At 60.2% G+C, this 23,211-nt stretch overlaps 1 protein-coding gene across 3 annotated transcripts in view; it reads left to right on the top strand.

The window, feature by feature from the left end:
- The window catches only part of raly (RALY heterogeneous nuclear ribonucleoprotein), a 149,224-nt gene that overhangs the window by 79,738 nt on the left and 46,275 nt on the right, over positions 1 to 23,211 (top strand). Inside the window, exon 1 of one of the 3 annotated variants that reach the window (XM_041203670.1) lies at positions 23,084 to 23,113. The exons of the other annotated variants lie outside the window; for them this stretch is intronic. Within the exon in view, the coding sequence (XP_041059604.1) occupies positions 23,099 to 23,113 (15 nt within the window). The 5' untranslated portion in view covers positions 23,084 to 23,098. Of the gene's footprint in view, positions 1 to 23,083; positions 23,114 to 23,211 lie in introns of those variants that run through there. 3 annotated transcript variants of the gene reach the window in all.

Genomic DNA, 23,211 nt, shown 5'->3' with positions numbered 1-23,211 from the left:
TGTCAGAGGGTCAGTGCTGATGGAGAGCCGTACTGTCGGAGGGTCAGTGCTGAGGGAGGGCCGCACTGTCGGAGGGTCAGTACTGAGGGAGTGCTGCGCTGTTGGAGGGTCAGTGCTGAGGGAGAGCCGCACTGTCGGAGGGTCAGTGCTGAGGGAGTTCCGCACTGTTGGAGGGTCACTGCTGAGGGAGAGCCACACTGTCGGAGGGTCAGTGCTAAGGGAGTGCTGCACTGTCAGAGGGTCAGTGCTGAGGGAGCGCCGCAATGTCGGAGGGTCAGTACTGAGGCAGTGCCGCACTGTCGGAGGGTCAGTGCTGAGGGAGAGCCGCACTGTCGGAGGGCCAGTACTGAAGGAGTGCCGCACTGTCGGAGGGTCAGTTCTGAGGGAGTGCCGCATTGTCAGAGGGTCAGTGCTGATGGAGAGCCGTACTGTCGGAGGGTCAGTGCTGAGGGAGGGCCGCACTGTCGGAGGGTCAGTGCTGAGGGAGTGCTGCGCTGTTGGAGGGTCAGTGCTGAGGGAGAGCCGCACTGTCGGAGGGTCAGTGCTGAGGGAGTTCCGCACTGTTGGAGGGTCACTGCTGAGGGAGAGCCACACTGTCGGAGGGTCAGTGCTAAGGGAGTGCTGCACTGTCAGAGGGTCAGTGCTGAGGGAGCGCCGCAATGTCGGAGGGTCAGTACTGAGGCAGTGCCGCACTGTCGGAGGGTCAGTGCTGAGGGAGAGCCGCACTGTCGGAGGGCCAGTACTGAGGGAGTGCCGCACTGTCGGAGGGTCAGTTCTGAGGGAGTGCCGCATTGTCAGAGGGTCAGTGCTGAGGGAGAGCCGCACTGTCGGAGGGTCAGTACTGAGGGAGTGCCGCACTGTTGGAGGGTCAGTACTAAGGGAGTGCTGCATTGTTGGAGGGGGCAGTACTGACGGAGTGCTGAGGGAGCGCTGCACTGTCGGAGGGTCAGTGCTGAAGGAGAGCAGCTCTGTCGGAGGGTCAGTGCTGTGGGAGCGCTGAGGGAGTGCAGCACTGTCGGTGGGTCAGTACTGAGGGAGTGCTGCACTGTCGGAGGGGGCAGTACTGAGGGAGCACCACACTGTCGGAGGGTCAGTGTTGAAGGAGAGCTGCGCTGTCAGAAGGTCATTGCTGAGGGAGTGCCGCACTGTTGGAGGATCAGTACTGAGGGAGTGCCGCACTGTCGGAGGGTCAGTGCTGAGGGAGTGCCGCACTGTCGGAGGGTCAGTACTGAGGGAGTGCCGCACTGTCGGGGGGGTCAGTACTGAGGGAGTGCCGCACTGTCGGAGGGCCAGTACTGAGAGAGCGCCGCACTGTCGGAGGGTCAGTATGAGGGAGTGCCGCAATGTCGGAGGGTCAGTACTGAGGGAGTGCCGCAATGTCGGAGGGTCAGTACTGAGGGAGCGCCGCACTGTCGGAGGGTCAGTACTGAGGGAGTGACGCACTGTTGGAGGATCAGTACTGAGGGAGCGCCGCACTGTCGGAGGGGTCAGTACTGAGGGAGTGCCGCACTGTTGGAGGGTCAGTACTGAGGGAGGGCCGCACTGTCAGAGGGTCAGTACTGAGGGAGTGCCACACTGTCGGAGGGTCAGTACTGAGGGAGTGCCACATTGTCGGAGGGTCAGTACTGAGGGAGTGCCGCACTGTTGGAGGGTCAGTACTGAGGGAGTGCCGCACTGTTGGAGGGTCAGTACTGAGGGAGGGCCATACTGTCGGAGGGTCAGTGCTGAAGGAGAGCAGCTCTGTCGGAGTGTCAGTACTGAGGGAGTGCCGCACTGTCGGAGGGTCAGTGCTGAGGGAGCGCCGCACTGTCGGAGGGTCAGTGCTGAGGGAGAGCCGCACTGTCGGAGGGTCAGTGCTAAGGGAGTGCCGCACTGTCAGAGGGTCAGTGCTGAGGGACCGCCGCATTGTCAGAGGGTCAGTGCTGATGGAGAGCCGTACTGTCGGAGGGTCAGTGCTGAGGGAGTGCCGCACTGTCGGAGGGTCAGTGCTGAGGGAGAGCCGCACTGTCGGAAGGTCAGTGCTGAGGGAGTTCCGCACTGTTGGAGGGTCACTGCTGAGGGAGAGCCGCACTGTCGGAGGGTCAGTGCTAAGGGAGTGCCGCACTGTCAGAGGGTCAGTGCTGAGGGACCGCCGCATTGTCAGAGGGTCAGTGCTGATGGAGAGCCGTACTGTCGGAGGGTCAGTGCTGAGGGAGTGCCGCACTGTCGGAGGGTCAGTGCTGAGGGAGAGCCGCACTGTCGGAAGGTCAGTGCTGAGGGAGTTCCGCACTGTTGGAGGGTCACTGCTGAGGGAGAGCCGCACTGTCGGAGGGTCAGTGCTAAGGGAGTGCTGCACTGTCAGAGGGTCAGTGCTGAGGGAGCACTGCAATGTCGGAGGGTCAGTACTGAGGCAGTGCCGCACTGTCGGAGGGTCAGTGCTGAGGGAGGGCCGCACTGTCGGAGGGTCAGTGCTGAAGGAGAGCAGCTCTGTCGGAGGGTCAGTGCTGTGGGAGCGCTGAGGGAGTGCAGCACTGTCGGTGGGTCAGTACTGAGGGAGTGCTGCACTGTCGGAGGGGGCAGTACTGAGGGAGCACCACACTGTCGGAGGGTCAGTGTTGAAGGAGAGCTGCGCTGTCAGAAGGTCATTGCTGAGGGAGTGCCGCACTGTTGGAGGATCAGTACTGAGGGAGTGCCGCACTGTCGGAGGGTCAGTGCTGAGGGAGTGCCGCACTGTCGGAGGGTCAGTACTGAGGGAGTGCCGCACTGTCGGGGGGTCAGTACTGAGGGAGTGCCGCACTGTCGGAGGGCCAGTACTGAGAGAGCGCCGCACTGTCGGAGGGTAAGTATGAGGGAGTGCCGCAATGTCGGAGGGTCAGTACTGAGGGAGTGCCGCACTGTCGGAGGGTCAGTACTGAGGGAGCGCCGCACTGTCGGAGGGTCAGTACTGAGGGAGTGCCGCACTGTTGGAGGATCAGTACTGAGGGAGCGCCGCACTGTCGGAGGGGTCAGTACTGAGGGAGTGCCGCACTGTTGGAGGGTCAGTACTGAGGGAGGGCCGCACTGTCAGAGGGTCAGTACTGAGGGAGTGCCACACTGTCGGAGGGTCAGTACTGAGGGAGTGCCACACTGTCGGAGGGTCAGTACTGAGGGAGTGCCGCACTGTTGGAGGGTCAGTACTGAGGGAGTGCCGCACTGTTGGAGGGTCAGTACTGAGGGAGGGCCATACTGTCGGAGGGTCAGTGCTGAAGGAGAGCAGCTCTGTCGGAGGGTCAGTACTGAGGGAGTGCCGCACTGTCGGAGGGTCAGTGCTGAGGGAGCGCCGCACTGTCGGAGGGTCAGTGCTGAGGGAGAGCCGCACTGTCGGAGGGTCAGTGCTAAGGGAGTGCCGCACTGTCAGAGGGTCAGTGCTGAGGGACCGCCGCAATGTCAGAGGGTCAGTGCTGATGGAGAGCCGCACTGTCGGAGGGTCAGTGCTGAGGGAGTGCCGCACTGTCGGAGGGTCAGTGCTGAGGGAGAGCCGCACTGTCGGAAGGTCAGTGCTGAGGGAGTTCCGCACTGTTGGAGGGTCACTGCTGAGGGAGAGCCGCACTGTCGGAGGGTCAGTGCTAAGGGAGTGCTGCACTGTCAGAGGGTCAGTGCTGAGGGAGCACTGCAATGTCGGAGGGTCAGTACTGAGGCAGTGCCGCACTGTCGGAGGGTCAGTGCTGAGGGAGGGCCGCACTGTCGGAGGGTCAGTGCTGAAGGAGAGCAGCTCTGTCGGAGGGTCAGTGCTGTGGGAGCGCTGAGGGAGTGCAGCACTGTCGGTGGGTCAGTACTGAGGGAGTGCTGCACTGTCGGAGGGGGCAGTACTGAGGGAGCACCACACTGTCGGAGGGTCAGTGTTGAAGGAGAGCTGCGCTGTCAGAAGGTCATTGCTGAGGGAGTGCCGCACTGTTGGAGGATCAGTACTGAGGGAGTGCCGCACTGTCGGAGGGTCAGTGCTGAGGGAGTGCCACACTGTCGGAGGGTCAGTACTGAGGGAGTGCCGCACTGTCGGGGGGTCAGTACTGAGGGAGTGCCGCACTGTCGGAGGACCAGTACTGAGAGAGCGCCGCACTGTCGGAGGGTAAGTATGAGGGAGTGCCGCAATGTCGGAGGGTCAGTACTGAGGGAGTGCCGCACTGTCGGAGGGTCAGTACTGAGGGAGCGCCGCACTGTCGGAGGGTCAGTACTGAGGGAGTGCCGCACTGTTGGAGGATCAGTACTGAGGGAGCGCCGCACTGTCGGAGGGGTCAGTACTGAGGGAGTGCCGCACTGTTGGAGGGTCAGTACTGAGGGAGGGCCGCACTGTCAGAGGGTCAGTACTGAGGGAGTGCCACACTGTCGGAGGGTCAGTACTGAGGGAGTGCCACACTGTCGGAGGGTCAGTACTGAGGGAGTGCCGCACTGTTGGAGGGTCAGTACTGAGGGAGTGCCGCACTGTTGGAGGGTCAGTACTGAGGGAGGGCCATACTGTCGGAGGGTCAGTGCTGAAGGAGAGCAGCTCTGTCGGAGGGTCAGTACTGAGGGAGTGCCGCACTGTCGGAGGGTCAGTGCTGAGGGAGCGCCGCACTGTCGGAGGGTCAGTGCTGAGGGAGAGCCGCACTGTCGGAGGGTCAGTGCTAAGGGAGTGCCGCACTGTCAGAGGGTCAGTGCTGAGGGACCGCCGCATTGTCAGAGGGTCAGTGCTGATGGAGAGCCGTACTGTCGGAGGGTCAGTGCTGAGGGAGTGCCGCACTGTCGGAGGGTCAGTGCTGAGGGAGAGCCGCACTGTCGGAGGGTCAGTGCTGAGGGAGTTCCGCACTGTTGGAGGGTCACTGCTGAGGGAGAGCCGCACTGTCGGAGGGTCAGTGCTAAGGGAGTGCTGCACTGTCAGAGGGTCAGTGCTGAGGGAGCGCTGCAATGTCGGAGGGTCTGTACTGAGGCAGTGCCGCACTGTCGGAGGGTCAGTGCTGAGGGAGAGCCGCACTGTCGGAGGGCCAGTACTGAGGGAGTGCCGCACTGTCGGAGGGTCAGTTCTGAGGGAGTGCCGCATTGTCAGAGGGTCAGTGCTGAGGGAGAACCACATTGTCGGAGGGTCAGTGCTGAGGGAGTGCCGCACTGTCGGAGGGTCAGTACTGAGGGAGTGCCGCACTGTCGGAGAGTCAGTGCTGATGGAGTGCCGCGCTGTCGGAGGGTCAGTACTGAGGGAGTGCCACACTGTCGGAGGGTCAGTACTGAGGGAGTGCCGCACTTCCGGATGTTCAGTACTAAGGGAGTGCTGCACTGTTGGAGGGGGCAGTACTGAGGGAGTGCTGAGGGAGCACTGCACTGTCAGAGGGTCAGTACTGAGGGAATGCTGCATTGTCGGAGGGTCAGTACTGAGGGAGTGCCGCACTGTTGGAGGGTCAGTACTGAGGAAGTGCCATACTGTCGGAGGGTCAGTGCTGAATGAGAGCCGCACTGTCATAAGGTCAATACTGAGGGAGTGCTGCACTGTCGGAGGGTCAGTGCTTAAGGGGTGCCGCACTGTCGGTGGGTCAGTATTGAGGGAGTGCTGAGGGAGTGCAGCACTGTCAGTGGGTCAGTACTGAGGGAGAGCTACACTCTCGGATGGGGCAGTACAGATGGAGTCCAGCACTGTCAGAGGGTCAGTACTAATTGTACCGCACTGTGGGAGGGTCAGTAATGAAGGAGTGCCGCACTGTCGGTGAGTCAGTACTGAGGGAGTGCTGCACTGTCGGAGGGGGCAGTACTGAGGGAGCGCCGCACTGTCGGAGGGTCAGTGCTGAAGGAGAGCTGCGCTGTCAGAAGCTCAGTGCTGAGGGAGTGCCGCACTGTTGGAGGATCAGTACTGAGGGAGTGCCGCACTGTCGGTGGGTCAGTGCTGAGGGAGTGCCGCGCTGTCGGAGGGTCAGTACTAAGGGAGTGCCGCGCTGTCGGAGGGTCAGTGCTGAGGGAGTGCCGCACTGTCGGGGGGTCAGTACTGAGGGAGTGCCGCACTGTCGGAGGGTCAGTACTAAGGGAGTGCTGCACTGTTGGAGGGGGCAGTACTGAGGGAATGCTGAGGGAGCGCTGCACTGTCGGAGGGTCAATGCTGAAGGAGATCAGCTCTGTCGGAGGGTCAGTGCTGTGGGAGTGCCGCACTGTCGGAGGGTCAGTACTGAGGGAGTGCCACACTGTTGGTGGGTCAGTACTGCGGGAGTGCCAAACTGTCGTAGGGTCAGTGCTGAGGGAGTGCTGCACTGTTGGAGGGTCAGTACTGAGGGAGTGCTGCATTGTTGGAGGGGGCAGTACTGAGGGAGTGCTGAGGGAGCGCTGCACTGTCAGAGGGTCAATGCTGAAGGAGATCAGCTCTGTCGGAGGGTCAGTGCTGTGGGAGTGCCGCACTGTCGGAGGGTCAGTACTGAGGGAGTGCCACACTGTTGGAGGGTCAGTACTGAGGGAGTGCCAAACTGTCGTAGGGTCAGTGCTGAGGGAGTGCTGCACTGTTGGAGGGTCAGTACTGAGGGAGTGCTGCATTGTTGGAGGGGGCAGTACTGAGGGAGTGCTGAGGGAGCGCTGCACTGTCGGAGGGTCAGTGCTGAAGGAGAGCAGCTCTGTCGGAGGGTCAGTGCTGTGGGAGTGCTGAGGGAGTGCAGCACTGTCGGTGGGTCAGTACTGTGGGAGAGTTGCACTCTCGGATGGGGCAGTACAGATGGAGTCCAGCACTGTCAGAGGGTCAGTACTCATTGTACCGCACTGTGGGAGGGTCAGTAATGAAGGAGTGCCGCACTGTCGGTGAGTCAGTACTGAGGGAGTGCTGCACTGTCGGAGAGGGCAGTACTGAGGGAGTGCCGCACTGTCGGAGGGTCAGTGCTGAGGGAGTGCCGCACTGTCGGAGGGTCAGTACTGAGGGAGTGCCGCACTGTCGGAGGGTCAGTACTGAGGGAGTGCCGCACTGTCGGAGGGTCAGTACTGAGGGAGTGCCACACTGTTGGAGGGTCAGTACTGAGGGAGTGCCAAACTGTCGTAGGGTCAGTGCTGAGGGAGTGCTGCACTGTCGGAGAGTCAGTGCTGAAGGCGAGCCGCACTGTCGGAGGGTCAGTACTGAGGGAGTGCCACAGTGTCAGAGGGTCAGTGCTGAAGGAGAGCCGCCCTGTCGGAGGGTGAGTACTGAGGGAGTGCTGCACTGTTGGAGGGTCAGTACTGAGGGATTGCTGCACTGTCGGAGGGTCAGTACTGAGGGAGTCCTGCACTGCCGGAGGGTCAGTAGTGAGGGAGTGCTGTACTGAGGGTCAGTACTGAGGGAGTGCTGCACTGAGGGTCAGTACTGAGGGAGTGCTGCACTGTCAGAGAGTCAGTACTGAGGGAGTGCTGCACTGTCAGAGGGTCAGTACTGAGGGAGTGCTGCACTGTCGGAGGGTCAGTACTGAGGGAGTGCTGCACTGAGGGTCAGTAGTGAGGGAGTGCTGCACTGTCGGAGGGTCAGTACTGAGGGAGTGCTGCACTGTCGGAGGGTCAGTACTGAGGGAGTTCTGCACTGAGGGTCAGTACAGAGGGAGTGCTGCACTGTCGGAGGGTCAGTACTGAGGGAGTGCCGCACTGTCGGAGGGTCAGTGCTGAGGGAGTGCCGCACTGTCGGAGGGTCAGTTCTGAGGGAGTGCCGCATTGTCAGAGGGTCAGTGCTGAGGCAGAGCCGCATTGTCGGAGGGTCAGTGCTGAGGGAGTGCCGCACTGTCGGAGGGTCAGTGCTGAGGGAGCGCTGCACTGTCGGAGGGTCAGTGCTGAGGGAGTGCTGCACTGTTGGAGGGGGCAGTACTGAGGGAGTGCTGCACTGTTGGAGGGTCAGTACTGAGGGAGTGCTGAGGGAGCGTTGCACTGTTGGAGGGGGCAGTACTGAGGGAGTGCTGCATTGTTGGAGGGGGCAGTACTGAGGGAGTGCTGAGGGAGCGCTGCACTGTCGGAGGGTCAGTGCTGAAGGAGAGCAGCTCTGTCGGAGGGTCAGTGCTGTGGGAGTGCTGAGGGAGTGCAGCACTGTCGGTGGGTCAGTACTGTGGGAGAGTTGCACTCTCGGATGGGGCAGTACAGATGGAGTCCAGCACTGTCAGAGGGTCAGTACTCATTGTACCGCACTGTGGGAGGGTCAGTAATGAAGGAGTGCCGCACTGTCGGTGAGTCAGTACTGAGGGAGTGCTGCACTGTCGGAGGGGGCAGTACTGAGGGAGTGCCGCACTGTCGGAGGGTCAGTGCTGAGGGAGTGCCGCACTGTCGGAGAGTCAGTGCTGATGGAGTGCCGCGCTGTCGGAGGGTCAGTACTGAGGGAGTGCCACACTGTCGGAGGGTCAGTACTGAGGGAGTGCCGCACTTCCGGATGGTCAGTACTAAGGGAGTGCTGCACTGTTGGAGGGGGCAGTACTGAGGGAGTGCTGAGGGTGCACTGCACTGTCAGAGGGTCAGTACTGAGGCAATGCTGCACTGTCGGAGGGTCAGTACTGAGGGAGTGCCGCACTGTTGGAGGGTCAGTACTGAGGAAGTGCCATACTGTCGGAGGGTCAGTGCTGAATGAGAGCCGCACTGTCATAAGGTCAATACTGAGGGAGTGCTGCACTGTCGGAGGGTCAGTGCTTAAGGGGTGCCGCACTGTCGGTGGGTCAGTATTGAGGGAGTGCTGAGGGAGTGCAGCACTGTCAGTGGGTCAGTACTGAGGGAGAGCTGCACTCTCGGATGGGGCAGTACAGATGGAGTCCAGCACTGTCAGAGGGTCAGTACTAATTGTACCGTACTGTGGGAGGGTCAGTAATGAAGGAGTGCCGCACTGTCGGTGAGTCAGTACTGAGGGAGTGCTGCACTGTCGGAGGGGGCAGTACTGAGGGAGCGCCGCACTGTCGGAGGGTCAGTGCTGAAGGAGAGCTGCGCTGTCAGAAGCTCAGTGCTGAGGGAGTGCTGCACTGTTGGAGGATCAGTACTGAGGGAGTGCCGCACTGTCGGAGGGTCAGTGCTGAGGGAGTGCCGCGCTGTCGGAGGGTCAGTACTGAGGGAGTGCCGCGCTGTCGGAGGGTCAGTGCTGAGGGAGTGCCGCACTGTCGGAGGGTCAGTACTGAGGGAGTGCCGCACTGTCGGAGGGTCAGTGCTGAGGGAGTGCCGCACTGTCGGGGGGTCAGTACTGAGGGAGTGCCGCACTGTCGGAGGGTCAGTACTAAGGGAGTGCTGCACTGTTGGAGGGGGCAGTACTGAGGGAATGCTGAGGGAGCGCTGCACTGTCGGAGGGTCAATGCTGAAGGAGATCAGCTCTGTCGGAGGGTCAGTGCTGTGGGAGTGCCGCACTGTCGGAGGGTCAGTACTGAGGGAGTGCCGCACTGTTGGAGGGTCAGTACTAAGGGAGTGCTGCATTGTTGGAGGGGGCAGTACTGACGGAGTGCTGAGGGAGCGCTGCACTGTCGGAGGGTCAGTACTGAGGAAGTGCCATACTGTTGGAGGGTCAGTGCTGAAGGAGAGCCGTACTGTCATAAGGTCAATACTGAGGGAGTGCTGCACTGTCGGAGGGTCAGTGCTTAAGGGGTGCCGCACTGTCGGTGGGTCAGTATTGAGGGAGTGCTGAGGGAGTGCAGGACTGTCAATGGGTCAGTACTGAGGGAGAGCTGCACTCTCGGATGGGGCAGTACAGATGGAGTCCAGCACTGTCAGAGGGTCAGTACTAATTGTACCGCACTGTGGGAGGGTCAGTAATGAAGGAGTGCCGCACTGTCGGTGAGTCAGTACTGAGGGAGTGCTGCACTGTCGGAGGGGGCAGTACTGAGGGAGCGCCGCACTGTCGGAGGGTCAGTGCTGAAGGAGAGCTGCGCTGTCAGAAGCTCAGTGCTGAGGGAGTGCCGCACTGTTGGAGGATCAGTACTGAGGGAGTGCCGCACTGTCGGTGGGTCAGTGCTGAGGGAGTGCCGCGCTGTCGGAGGGTCAGTACTAAGGGAGTGCCGCGCTGTCGGAGGGTCAGTGCTGAGGGAGTGCCGCACTGTCGGGGGGTCAGTACTGAGGGAGTGCCGCACTGTCGGAGGGTCAGTACTAAGGGAGTGCTGCACTGTTGGAGGGGGCAGTACTGAGGGAATGCTGAGGGAGCGCTGCACTGTCGGAGGGTCAATGCTGAAGGAGATCAGCTCTGTCGGAGGGTCAGTGCTGTGGGAGTGCCGCACTGTCGGAGGGTCAGTACTGAGGGAGTGCCACACTGTTGGAGGGTCAGTACTGCGGGAGTGCCAAACTGTCGTAGGGTCAGTGCTGAGGGAGTGCTGCACTGTTGGAGGGTCAGTACTGAGGGAGTGCTGCATTGTTGGAGGGGGCAGTACTGAGGGAGTGCTGAGGGAGCGCTGCACTGTCAGAGGGTCAATGCTGAAGGAGATCAGCTCTGTCGGAGGGTCAGTGCTGTGGGAGTGCCGCACTGTCGGAGGGTCAGTACTGAGGGAGTGCCACACTGTTGGAGGGTCAGTACTGAGGGAGTGCCAAACTGTCGTAGGGTCAGTGCTGAGGGAGTGCTGCACTGTTGGAGGGTCAGTACTGAGGGAGTGCTGCATTGTTGGAGGGGGCAGTACTGAGGGAGTGCTGAGGGAGCGCTGCACTGTCGGAGGGTCAGTGCTGAAGGAGAGCAGCTCTGTCGGAGGGTCAGTGCTGTGGGAGTGCTGAGGGAGTGCAGCACTGTCGGTGGGTCAGTACTGTGGGAGAGTTGCACTCTCGGATGGGGCAGTACAGATGGAGTCCAGCACTGTCAGAGGGTCAGTACTCATTGTACCGCACTGTGGGAGGGTCAGTAATGAAGGAGTGCCGCACTGTCGGTGAGTCAGTACTGAGGGAGTGCTGCACTGTCGGAGAGGGCAGTACTGAGGGAGTGCCGCACTGTCGGAGGGTCAGTGCTGAGGGAGTGCCGCACTGTCGGAGGGTCAGTACTGAGGGAGTGCCGCACTGTCGGAGGGTCAGTACTGAGGGAGTGCCGCACTGTCGGAGGGTCAGTACTGAGGGAGTGCCACACTGTTGGAGGGTCAGTACTGAGGGAGTGCCAAACTGTCGTAGGGTCAGTGCTGAGGGAGTGCTGCACTGTCGGAGAGTCAGTGCTGAAGGCGAGCCGCACTGTCGGAGGGTCAGTACTGAGGGAGTGCCACAGTGTCAGAGGGTCAGTGCTGAAGGAGAGCCGCCCTGTCGGAGGGTGAGTACTGAGGTAGTGCTGCACTGTTGGAGGGTCAGTACTGAGGGATTGCTGCACTGTCGGAGGGTCAGTACTGAGGGAGTCCTGCACTGCCGGAGGGTCAGTAGTGAGGGAGTGCTGTACTGAGGGTCAGTACTGAGGGAGTGCTGCACTGAGGGTCAGTACTGAGGGAGTGCTGCACTGTCAGAGAGTCAGTACTGAGGGAGTGCTGCACTGTCAGAGGGTCAGTACTGAGGGAGTGCTGCACTGTCGGAGGGTCAGTACTGAGGGAGTGCTGCACTGAGGGTCAGTAGTGAGGGAGTGCTGCACTGTCGGAGGGTCAGTACTGAGGGAGTGCTGCACTGTCGGAGGGTCAGTACTGAGGGAGTTCTGCACTGAGGGTCAGTACAGAGGGAGTGCTGCACTGTCGGAGGGTCAGTACTGAGGGAGTGCCGCACTGTCGGAGGGTCAGTGCTGAGGGAGTGCCGCACTGTCGGAGGGTCAGTTCTGAGGGAGTGCCGCATTGTCAGAGGGTCAGTGCTGAGGCAGAGCCGCATTGTCGGAGGGTCAGTGCTGAGGGAGTGCCGCACTGTCGGAGGGTCAGTGCTGAGGGAGCGCTGCACTGTCGGAGGGTCAGTGCTGAGGGAGTGCTGCACTGTTGGAGGGGGCAGTACTGAGGGAGTGCTGCACTGTTGGAGGGTCAGTACTGAGGGAGTGCTGAGGGAGCGTTGCACTGTTGGAGGGGGCAGTACTGAGGGAGTGCTGCATTGTTGGAGGGGGCAGTACTGAGGGAGTGCTGAGGGAGCGCTGCACTGTCGGAGGGTCAGTGCTGAAGGAGAGCAGCTCTGTCGGAGGGTCAGTGCTGTGGGAGTGCTGAGGGAGTGCAGCACTGTCGGTGGGTCAGTACTGTGGGAGAGTTGCACTCTCGGATGGGGCAGTACAGATGGAGTCCAGCACTGTCAGAGGGTCAGTACTCATTGTACCGCACTGTGGGAGGGTCAGTAATGAAGGAGTGCCGCACTGTCGGTGAGTCAGTACTGAGGGAGTGCTGCACTGTCGGAGGGGGCAGTACTGAGGGAGTGCCGCACTGTCGGAGGGTCAGTGCTGAGGGAGTGCCGCACTGTCGGAGAGTCAGTGCTGATGGAGTGCCGCGCTGTCGGAGGGTCAGTACTGAGGGAGTGCCACACTGTCGGAGGGTCAGTACTGAGGGAGTGCCGCACTTCCGGATGGTCAGTACTAAGGGAGTGCTGCACTGTTGGAGGGGGCAGTACTGAGGGAGTGCTGAGGGTGCACTGCACTGTCAGAGGGTCAGTACTGAGGCAATGCTGCACTGTCGGAGGGTCAGTACTGAGGGAGTGCCGCACTGTTGGAGGGTCAGTACTGAGGAAGTGCCATACTGTCGGAGGGTCAGTGCTGAATGAGAGCCGCACTGTCATAAGGTCAATACTGAGGGAGTGCTGCACTGTCGGAGGGTCAGTGCTTAAGGGGTGCCGCACTGTCGGTGGGTCAGTATTGAGGGAGTGCTGAGGGAGTGCAGCACTGTCAGTGGGTCAGTACTGAGGGAGAGCTGCACTCTCGGATGGGGCAGTACAGATGGAGTCCAGCACTGTCAGAAGGTCAGTACTAATTGTACCGTACTGTGGGAGGGTCAGTAATGAAGGAGTGCCGCACTGTCGGTGAGTCAGTACTGAGGGAGTGCTGCACTGTCGGAGGGGGCAGTACTGAGGGAGCGCCGCACTGTCGGAGGGTCAGTGCTGAAGGAGAGCTGCGCTGTCAGAAGCTCAGTGCTGAGGGAGTGCTGCACTGTTGGAGGATCAGTACTGAGGGAGTGCCGCACTGTCGGAGGGTCAGTGCTGAGGGAGTGCCGCGCTGTCGGAGGGTCAGTACTGAGGGAGTGCCGCGCTGTCGGAGGGTCAGTGCTGAGGGAGTGCCGCACTGTCGGAGGGTCAGTACTGAGGGAGTGCCGCACTGTCGGAGGGTCAGTGCTGAGGGAGTGCCGCACTGTCGGGGGGTCAGTACTGAGGGAGTGCCGCACTGTCGGAGGGTCAGTACTAAGGGAGTGCTGCACTGTTGGAGGGGGCAGTACTGAGGGAATGCTGAGGGAGCGCTGCACTGTCGGAGGGTCAATGCTGAAGGAGATCAGCTCTGTCGGAGGGTCAGTGCTGTGGGAGTGCCGCACTGTCGGAGGGTCAGTACTGAGGGAGCGCTGCACTGTTGGAGGGGGCAGTACTGAGGGAGTGCTGCACTGTTGGAGGGTCAGTACTGAGGGAGCGCTGCACTGTTGGAGGGGGCAGTACTGAGGGAGTGCTGCACTGTTGGAGGGTCAGTACTGAGGGAGTGCTGCATTGTTGGAGGGGACAGTACTGAGGGAGTGCTGAGGGAGCGCTGCACTGTCGGTGGGTCAGTGCTGAAGGAGAGCAGCTCTGTCGGAGGGTCATTGCTGTGGGAGTGCTGAGGGAGTGCAGCACTGTCGGTGGGTCAGTACTGTGGGAGAGTTGCACTCTCGGATGGGGCAGTACAGATGGAGTCCAGCACTGTCAGAGGGTCAGTACTCATTGTACCGCACTGTGGGAGGGTCAGTAATGAAGGAGTGCCGCACTGTCGGTGAGTCAGTACTGAGGGAGTGCTGCACTGTCGGAGGGGGCAGTACTGAGGGAGTGCCGCACTGTCGGAGGGTCAGTGCTGAGGGAGTGCCGCACTGTCGGAGGGTCAGTACTGAGGGAGTGCCGCACTGTCGGAGGGTCAGTACTGAGGGAGTGCCGCACTGTCGGAGGGTCAGTACTGAGGGAGTGCCACACTGTTGGAGGGTCAGTACTGAGGGAGTGCCAAACTGTCATAGGGTCAGTGCTGAGGGAGTGCTGCACTGTCGGAGAGTCAGTGCTGAAGGCGAGCCGCACTGTCGGAGGGTCAGTACTGAGGGAGTGCCACAGTGTCAGAGGGTCAGTGCTGAAGGAGAGCTGCCCTGTCGGAGGGTGAGTACTGAGGGAGTGCTGCACTGTTGGAGGGTCAGTACTGAGGGATTGCTGCACTGTCGGAGGGTCAGTACTGAGGGAGTCCTGCACTGCCGGAGGGTCAGTAGTGAGGGAGTGCTGTACTGAGGGTCAGTACTGAGGGAGTGCTGCACTGAGGGTCAGTACTGAGGGAGTGCTGCACTGTCAGAAGGTCAGTACTGAGGGAGTGCTGCACTGTCGGAGGGTCAGTACTGAGGGAGTGCTGCACTGAGGGTCAGTACTGAGGGAGTGCTGCACTGAGGGTCAGTACTGAGGGAGTGCTGCACTGTCGGAGGGTCAGTACTGAGGGAGTGCTGCACTGTCGGAGGGTCAGTACTGAGGGAGTGCTGCACTGAGGGTCAGTACTGAGGGAGTGCTGCACTGTCGGAGGGTCAGTACTGAGGGAGTGCTGCACTGAGGGTCAGTACTGAGGGAGTGCTGCACTGTCGGAGGGTCAGTACTGAGGGAGTGCTGCACTGTCGGAGGGTCAGTACTGAGGGAGTTCTGCACTGAGGGTCAGTACTGAGGGAGTGCTGCACTGTCGGAGGGTCAGTACTGAGGGAGTGCCGCACTGTCGGAGGGTCAGTGCTGAGGGAGTGCCGCACTGTCGGGGGGTCAGTACTGAGGGAGTGCCGCACTGTTGGAGGGTCAGTACTAAGGGAGTGCTGCACTGTTGGAGGGGGCAGTACTGAGGGAATGCTGAGGGAGCGCTGCACTGTCGGAGGGTCAATGCTGAAGGAGATCAGCTCTGTCGGAGGATCAGTGCTGTGGGAGTGCCGCACTGTCGGAGGGTCAGTTCTGAGGGAGTGCCGCATTGTCAGAGGGTCAGTGCTGAGGGAGAGCCACATTGTCGGAGGGTCAGTGCTGAGGGAGTGCCGCACTGTCGGAGGGTCAGTGCTGAGGGAGCGCTGCACTGTTGGAGGGGGCAGTACTGAGGGAGTGCTGCACTGTTGGAGGGTCAGTACTGAGGGAGTGCTGAGGGAGCGCTGCACTGTTGGAGGGGGCAGTACTGAGGGAGTGCTGCATTGTTGGAGGGGGCAGTACTGAGGGAGTGCTGAGGGAGCGCTGCACTGTCGGAGGGTCAGTGCTGAAGGAGAGCAGCTCTGTCAGAGGGTCAGTGCTGTGGGACTGCTGAGGGAGTGCAGCACTGTCGGTGGGTCAGTACTGTAGGAGAGTTGCACTCTCGGATGGGGCAGTACAGATGGAGTCCAGCACTGTCAGAGGGTCAGTACTCATTGTACCGCACTGTGGGAGGGTCAGTAATGAAGGAGTGCCGCACTGTCGGTGAGTCAGTACTGAGGGAGTGCTGCACTGTCGGAGGGGGCAGTACTGAGGGAGTGCCGCACTGTCGGAGGGTCAGTGCTGAGGGAGTGCCATACTGTCGGAGGGTCAGTGCTGAAGGAGAGCCGCACTGTCATAAGGTCAATACTGAGGGAGTGCTGCACTGTCGGAGGGTCAGTGCTTAAGGGGTGCCGCACTGTCGGTGGGTCAGTATTGAGGGAGTGCTGAGGGAGTGCAGCACTGTCAGTGGGTCAGTACTGAGGGAGAGCTGCACTCTCGGATGGGGCAGTACAGATGGAGTCCAGCACTGTCAGAGGGTCAGTACTAATTGTACCGTACTGTGGGAGGGTCAGTAATGAAGGAGTGCCGCACTGTCGGTGAGTCAGTACTGAGGGAGTGCTGCACTGTCGGAGGGGCAGTACTGAGGGAGCGCCGCACTATCGGAGGGTCAGTGCTGAAGGAGAGCTGCGCTGTCAGAAGCTCAGAGCTGAGGGAGTGCCGCACTGTTGGAGGATCAGTACTGAGGGAGTGCCGCACTGTCGGAGGGCCAGTGCTGAGGGAGTGCCGCGCTGTCGGAGGGTCAGTACTGAGGGAGTGCCGCGCTGTCGGAGGGTCAGTGCTGAGGGAGTGCCGCACTGTCGGAGGGTCAGTACTGAGGGAGTGCCGCACTGTCGGAGGGTCAGTGCTGAGGGAGTGCCGCACTGTCGGGGGGTCAGTACTGAGGGAGTGCCGCACTGTCGGAGGGTCAGTACTAAGGGAGTGCTGCACTGTTGGAGGGGGCAGTACTGAGGGAATGCTGAGGGAGCGCTGCACTGTCGGAGGGTCAATGCTGAAGGAGATCAGCTCTGTCGGAGGGTCAGTGCTGTGGGAGTGCCGCACTGTCGGAGGGTCAGTACTGAGGGAGCGCTGCACTGTTGGAGGAGGCAGTACTGAGGGAGTGCTGCACTGTTGGAGGGTCAGTACTGAGGGAGCGCTGCACTGTTGGAGGGGGCAGTACTGAGGGAGTGCTGCACTGTTGGAGGGTCAGTACTGAGGGAGTGCTGCATTGTTGGAGGGGGCAGTACTGAGGGAGTGCTGAGGGAGCGCTGCACTGTCGGTGGGTCAGTGCTGAAGGAGAGCAGCTCTGTCGGAGGGTCAGTGCTGTGGGAGTGCTGAGGGAGTGCAGCACTGTCGGTGGGTCAGTACTGTGGGAGAGTTGCACTCTCGGATGGGGCAGTACAGATGGAGTCCAGCACTGTCAGAGGGTCAGTACTCATTGTACCGCACTGTGGGAGGGTCAGTAATGAAGGAGTGCCGCACTGTCGGTGAGTCAGTACTGAGGGAGTGCTGCACTGTCGGAGGGGGCAGTACTGAGGGAGTGCCGCACTGTCGGAGGGTCAGTACTGAGGGAGTGCCGCACCGTCGGAGGGTCAGTACTGAGGGAGTGCCACACTGTTGGAGGGTCAGTACTGAGGGAGTGCCAAACTGTCGTAGGGTCAGTGCTGAGGGAGTGCTGCACTGTCGGAGAGTCAGTGCTGAAGGCGAGCCGCACTGTCGGAGGGTCAGTACTGAGGGAGTGCCACAGTGTCAGAGGGTCAGTGCTGAAGGAGAGCCGCCCTGTCGGAGGGTGAGTACTGAGGGAGTGCTGCACTGTTGGAGGGTCAGTACTGAGGGATTGCTGCACTGTCGGAGGGTCAGTACTGAGGGAGTCCTGCACTGCCGGAGGGTCAGTAGTGAGGGAGTGCTGTACTGAGGGTCAGTACTGAGGGAGTGCTGCACTGAGGGTCAGTACTGAGGGAGTGCTGCACTGTCAGAAGGTCAGTACTGAGGGAGTGCTGCACTGTCGGAGGGTCAGTACTGAGGGAGTGCTGCACTGAGGGTCAGTACTGAGGGAGTGCAGCACTGAGGGTCAGTACTGAGGGAGTGCTGCACTGTCGGAGGGTCAGTACTGAGGGAGTGCTGCACTGTCGGAGGGTCAGTACTGAGGGAGTGCTGCACTGTCGGAGGGTCAGTACTGAGGGAGTGCTGCACTGAGGGTCAGTACTGAGGGAGTGCTGCACTGTCAGAGGGTCAGTACTGAGGGAGTGCTGCACTGAGGGTCAGTACTGAGGGAGTGCTGCACTGTCGGAGGGTCAGTACTGAGGGAGTGCTGCACTGTCGGAGGGTCAGTACTGAGGGAGTTCTGCACTGCGGGTCAGTACTGAGGGAGTGCTGCACTGTCGGAGGGTCAGTACTGAGGGAGTGCCGCACTGTCGGAGGGTCAGTGCTGAGGGAGTGCCGCACTGTCGGGGGGTCAGTACTGAGGGAGTGCCGCACTGTTGGAGGGTCAGTACTAAGGGAGTGCTGCACTGTTGGAGGGGGCAGTACGGAGGGAATGCTGAGGGAGCGCTGCACTGTCGGAGGGTCAATGCTGAAGGAGATCAGCTCTGTCGGAGGATCAGTGCTGTGGGAGTGCCGCACTGTCGGAGGGTCAGTACTGAGGGAGTGCTGAGGGAGCGCTGCACTGTCGGAGGGTCAGTGCTGAAGGAGAGCAGCTCTGTCGGAGGGTCAGTGCTGTGGGAGTGCTGAGGGAGTGCAGCACTGTCGGTGGGTCAGTACTGTGGGAGAGTTGCACTCTCGGATGGGGCAGTACAGATGGAGTCCAGCACTGTCAGAGGGTCAGTACTCATTGTACCGCACTGTGGGAGGGTCAGTAATGAAGGAGTGCCGCACTGTCGGTGAGTCAGTACTGAGGGAGTGCTGCACTGTCGGAGGGGGCAGTACTGAGGGAGTGCCGCACTGTCGGAGGGTCAGTGCTGAGGGAGTGCCGCACTGTCGGAGGGTCAGTACTGAGGGAGTGCCGCACTGTCGGAGGGTCAGTACTGAGGGAGTGCCACACTGTTGGAGGGTCAGTACTGAGGGAGTGCCAAACTGTCGTAGGGTCAGTGCTGAGGGAGTGCTGCACTGTCGGAGAGTCAGTGCTGAAGGCGAGCCGCACTGTCGGAGGGTCAGTACTGAGGGAGTGCCACACTGTTGGAGGGTCAGTACTGAGGGAGTGCCAAACTGTCGTAGGGTCAGTGCTGAGGGAGTGCTGCACTGTCGGAGAGTCAGTGCTGAAGGCGAGCCGCACTGTCGGAGGGTCAGTACTGAGGGAGTCCTGCACTGCCGGAGGGTCAGTATTGAGGGAGTGCTGTACTGAGGGTCAGTACTGAGGGAGTGCTGCACTGAGGGTCAGTACTGAGGGAGTGCTGCACTGTCAGAAGGTCAGTACTGAGGGAGTGCTGCACTGTCGGAGCGTCAGTACTGAGGGAGTGCTGCACTGAGGGTCAGTACTGAGGGAGTGCTGCACTGAGGGTCAGTACTGAGGGAGTGCTGCACTGTCGGAGGGTCAGTACTGAGGGAGTGCTGCACTGTCGGAGGGTCAGTACTGAGGGAGTGCTGCACTGAGGGTCAGTACTGAGGGAGTGCTGCACTGTCGGAGGGTCAGTACTGAGGGAGTGCTGCACTGAGGGTCAGTACTGAGGGAGTGCTGCACTGTCGGAGGGTCAGTACTGAGGGAGTGCTGCACTGTCGGAGGGTCAGTACTGAGGGAGTTCTGCACTGAGGGTCAGTACAGAGGGAGTGCTGCACTGTCGGAGGGTCAGTACTGAGGGAGTGCTGCACTGTCGGAGGGTCAGTACTGAGGGAGTTCTGCACTGTCGGAGGGTCAGTACTGAGGGAGTGCTGCACTGTCGGAGGGTCAGTACTGAGAGAACACCACACTGTCGGAGGGTCAATGCAGAAGGAGAGCCGCGCTGTCGGAGGGTCAGAATTGAGGGAGTGCCACACTGTCGGAGTTTCAGTAGTGAGGGAGCGCTTCACTGTCGGAGGGTCAGTGCTGAGGTAGTGATGCACTGTCGGAGGGTCAGTAGTGAGGGAGTGCTGCACTGTCGGAGGGTCAGTAGTGAGGGAGTGCTGCACTGAGTGTCAGTACTGAGGGAGTGCTGCACTGAGGGTCAGTACTGAGGGAGTGCTGCACTGTCAGAGGGTCAGTACTGAGGGAGTGCTGCACTGAGGGTCAGTACTGAGGGAGTGCTGCACTGTCGGAGGGTCAGTACTGAGGGAGTGCTGCACTGTCGGAGGGTCAGTACTGAGGGAGTGCTGCACTGTCGGAGGGTCAGTACTGAGGGAGTGCTGCACTGAGGGTCAGTACTGAGGGAGTGCTGCACTGTCGGAGGGTCAGTACTGAGGGAGTGCTGCACTGAGGGTCGGTACTGAGGGAGTGCTGCACTGTCGGAGGGTCAGTACTGAGGGAGTGGTGCACTGAGGGTCAGTACTGAGGGAGTGCTGCACTGTCGGAGGGTCAGTACTGAGGGAGTGCCGCACTGTCGGAGGGTCAGTGCTGAGGGAGTGCCGCACTGTCGGGGGGTCAGTACTGAGGGAGTGCCGCACTGTTGGAGGGTCAATACTAAGGGAGTGCTGCACTGTTGGAGGGGGCAGTACTGAGGGAATGCTGAGGGAGCGCTGCACTGTCGGAGGGTCAATGCTGAAGGAGATCAGCTCTGTCGGAGGATCAGTGCTGTGGGAGTGCCGCACTGTCGGAGGGTCAGTACTGAGGGAGCGCTGCACTGTTGGAGGGGGCAGTACTGAGGGAGTGCTGCACTGTTGGAGGGTCAGTACTGAGGGAGCACTGCACTGTTGGAGGGGGCAGTACTGAGGGAGTGCTGCACTGTTGGAGGGTCAGTACTGAGGGAGTGCTGAGGGAGCGCTGCACTGTCGGAGGGTCAGTGCTGAAGGAGAGCAGCTCTGTCGGAGGGTCAGTGCTGTGGGAGTGCTGAGGGAGTGCAGCACTGTCGGTGGGTCAGTACTGTGGGAGAGTTGCACTCTCGGATGGGGCAGTACAGATGGAGTCCAGCACTGTCAGAGGGTCAGTACTCATTGTACCGCACTGTGGGAGGGTCAGTAATGAAGGAGTGCCGCACTGTCGGTGAGTCAGTACTGAGGGAGTGCTGCACTGTCGGAGGGGGCAGTACTGAGGGAGTGCCGCACTGTCGGAGGGTCAGTGCTGAGGGAGTGCCGCACTGTCGGAGGGTCAGTACTGAGGGAGTGCCGCACTGTCGGAGGGTCAGTACTGAGGGAGTGCCGCACTGTCGGAGGGTCAGTACTGAGGGAGTGCCACACTGTTGGAGGGTCAGTACTGAGGGAGTGCCAAACTGTCGTAGGGTCAGTGCTGAGGGAGTGCTGCACTGTCGGAGAGTCAGTGCTGAAGGCGAGCCGCACTGTCGGAGGGTCAGTACTGAGGGAGTGCCACAGTGTCAGAGGGTCAGTGCTGAAGGAGAGCCGCACTGTCGGAGGGTGAGTACTGAGGGAGTGCTGCACTGTTGGAGGGTCAGTACTGAGGGATTGCTGCACTGTCGGAGGGTCAGTACTGAGGGAGTCCTGCACTGCCGGAGGGTCAGTATTGAGGGAGTGCTGTACTGAGGGTCAGTACTGAGGGAGTGCTGCACTGAGGGTCAGTACTGAGGGAGTGCTGCACTGTCAGAAGGTCAGTACTGAGGGAGTGCTGCACTGTCGGAGGGTCAGTACTGAGGGAGTGCTGCACTGAGGGTCAGTACTGAGGGAGTGCTGCACTGAGGGTCAGTACTGAGGGAGTGCTGCACTGTCGGAGGGTCAGTACTGAGGGAGTGCTGCACTGAGGGTCAGTACTGAGGGAGTGCTGCACTGTCGGAGGGTCAGTACTGAGGGAGTGCTGCACTGTCGGAGGGTCAGTACTGAGGGAGTTCTGCACTGAGGGTCAGTACAGAGGGAGTGCTGCACTGTCGGAGGGTCAGTACTGAGGGAGTTCTGCACTGTCGGAGGGTCAGTACTGAGGGAGTGCTGCACTGTCGGAGGGTCAGTACTGAGAGAACACCACACTGTCGGAGGGTCAATGCAGAAGGAGAGCCGCGCTGTCGGAGGGTCAGAATTGAGGGAGTGCCACACTGTCGGAGTTTCAGTAGTGAGGGAGCGCTTCACTGTCGGAGGGTCAGTGCTGAGGTAGTGATGCACTGTCGGAGGGTCAGTAGTGAGGGAGTGCTGCACTGTCGGAGGGTCAGTAGTGAGGGAGTGCTGCACTGAGTGTCAGTACTGAGGGAGTGCTGCACTGAGGGTCAGTACTGAGGGAGTGCTGTACTGTCAGAGGGTCAGTACTGAGGGAGTGCTGCACTGAGGGTCAGTACTGAGGGAGTGCTGCACTGTCGGAGGGTCAGTACTGAGGGAGTGCTGCACTGTCGGAGGGTCAGTACTGAGGGAGTGCTGCACTGAGGGTCAGTACTGAGGGAGTGCTGCACTGTCGGAGGGTCAGTACTGAGGGAGTGCTGCACTGAGGGTCAGTACTGAGGGAGTGCTGCACTGTCGGAGGGTCAGTACTGAGGGAGTGCTGCACTGAGGGTCAGTACTGAGGGAGTGCTGCACTGAGGGTCAGTACTGAGGGAGTGCTGCACTGTCGGAGGGTCAGTACTGAGGGAGTGCTGCACTGAGGGTCAGTACTGAGGGAGTGCTGCACTGTCGGAGGGTCAGTACTGAGGGAGTGCTGCACTGTCGGAGGGTCAGTACTGAGGGAGTGCTGCACTGAGGGTCAGTACTGAGGGAGTGCTGCACTGTCGGAGGGTCAGTACTGAGGGAGTGCTGCACTGAGGGTCAGTACTGAGGGAGTGCTGCACTGTCGGAGGGTCAGTACTGAGGGAGTGCTGCACTGAGGGTCAGTACTGATGGAGTGCTGCACTGAGGGTCAGTACTGAGGGAGTGCTGCACTGAGGGTCAGTACTGATGGAGTGCTGCACTGAGGGTCAGTACTGAGGGAGTGCTGCACTGAGGGTCAGTACTGATGGAGTGCTGCACTGAGGGTCAGTACTGAGGGAGTGCTGCACTGAGGGTCAGTACTGATGGAGTGCTGCACTGAGGGTCAGTACTGAGGGAGTGCTGCACTGAGGGTCAGTACTGATGGAGTGCTGCACTGAGGGTCAGTACTGAGGGAGTGCTGCACTGTCGGAGGGTCAGTACTGAGGGAGTGCTGCACTGAGGGTCAGTACTGATGGAGTGCTGCACTGAGGGTCAGTACTGAGGGAGTGCTGCACTGAGGGTCAGTACTGATGGAGTGCTGCACTGTCTCAGGGGTGTTTGCCTCAGTGCATTGGCCAATATTTATCTCTTAACCAACGTCATTAAAAATGATATTAATGTCTGGTCTTGTTGTGTGCCGATCGGCTGAAGCATTACCCACTCAAAAGTACTTCATCTCCCCGCCTCCCACTCCACCCCCACCCCCACCCCCCCCACCCCCGCTCCACCCCCACACACCGTGTGGAATCCGCACCCCCCTCTCCCACTGAGGATGTATCCCATTCGTTCTGTGCAGGTTTATTTTTTGGAATTTAAATGAAAACAGCTTTTGGAACGTCTCTCAGTGGGCCAGTGTGTCACGGCTCCAACCCAAGCTTCACGGAATAATTACCGAAATGGAATTGAAATTGCTCAGAAATGAAGCACAGATTGAATAATCACAGTGATTGAGAGACTGAGAGTTACAGTCAGTGCAGGATGACAAGTTCACTTGGGCTTCAGTGCAACAATGGGGAAACAGGCTGACACCACCATCTGGTGGTATCAATCTGGTATTGCAGCATTTATGTTAATCCCGAAAAGACTTAAAATCTCTCACATTTGTAACCTACTTCAGTTCTGATGAAAGGTCATCAGCCTGAAATGTTGACGCTGTTTCTCTCTGCAGATGCTGCCTGAGTTGGTACGATCTTGTTCTTATTGCAGATTTCCAGTATCCACAGTATTTTGCTTTTTGTATATTAATTCTGCTCCCTGCAGAAAAAAATAACAGCAAAAGGT

Source organism: Carcharodon carcharias, chromosome 14 (genome assembly GCF_017639515.1).
Source record: "Carcharodon carcharias isolate sCarCar2 chromosome 14, sCarCar2.pri, whole genome shotgun sequence".
In the NCBI taxonomy this organism is placed as follows: Eukaryota; Metazoa; Chordata; class Chondrichthyes; order Lamniformes; family Lamnidae; genus Carcharodon; species Carcharodon carcharias.
This window is presented reverse-complemented; position numbering and strand designations above follow the sequence as displayed.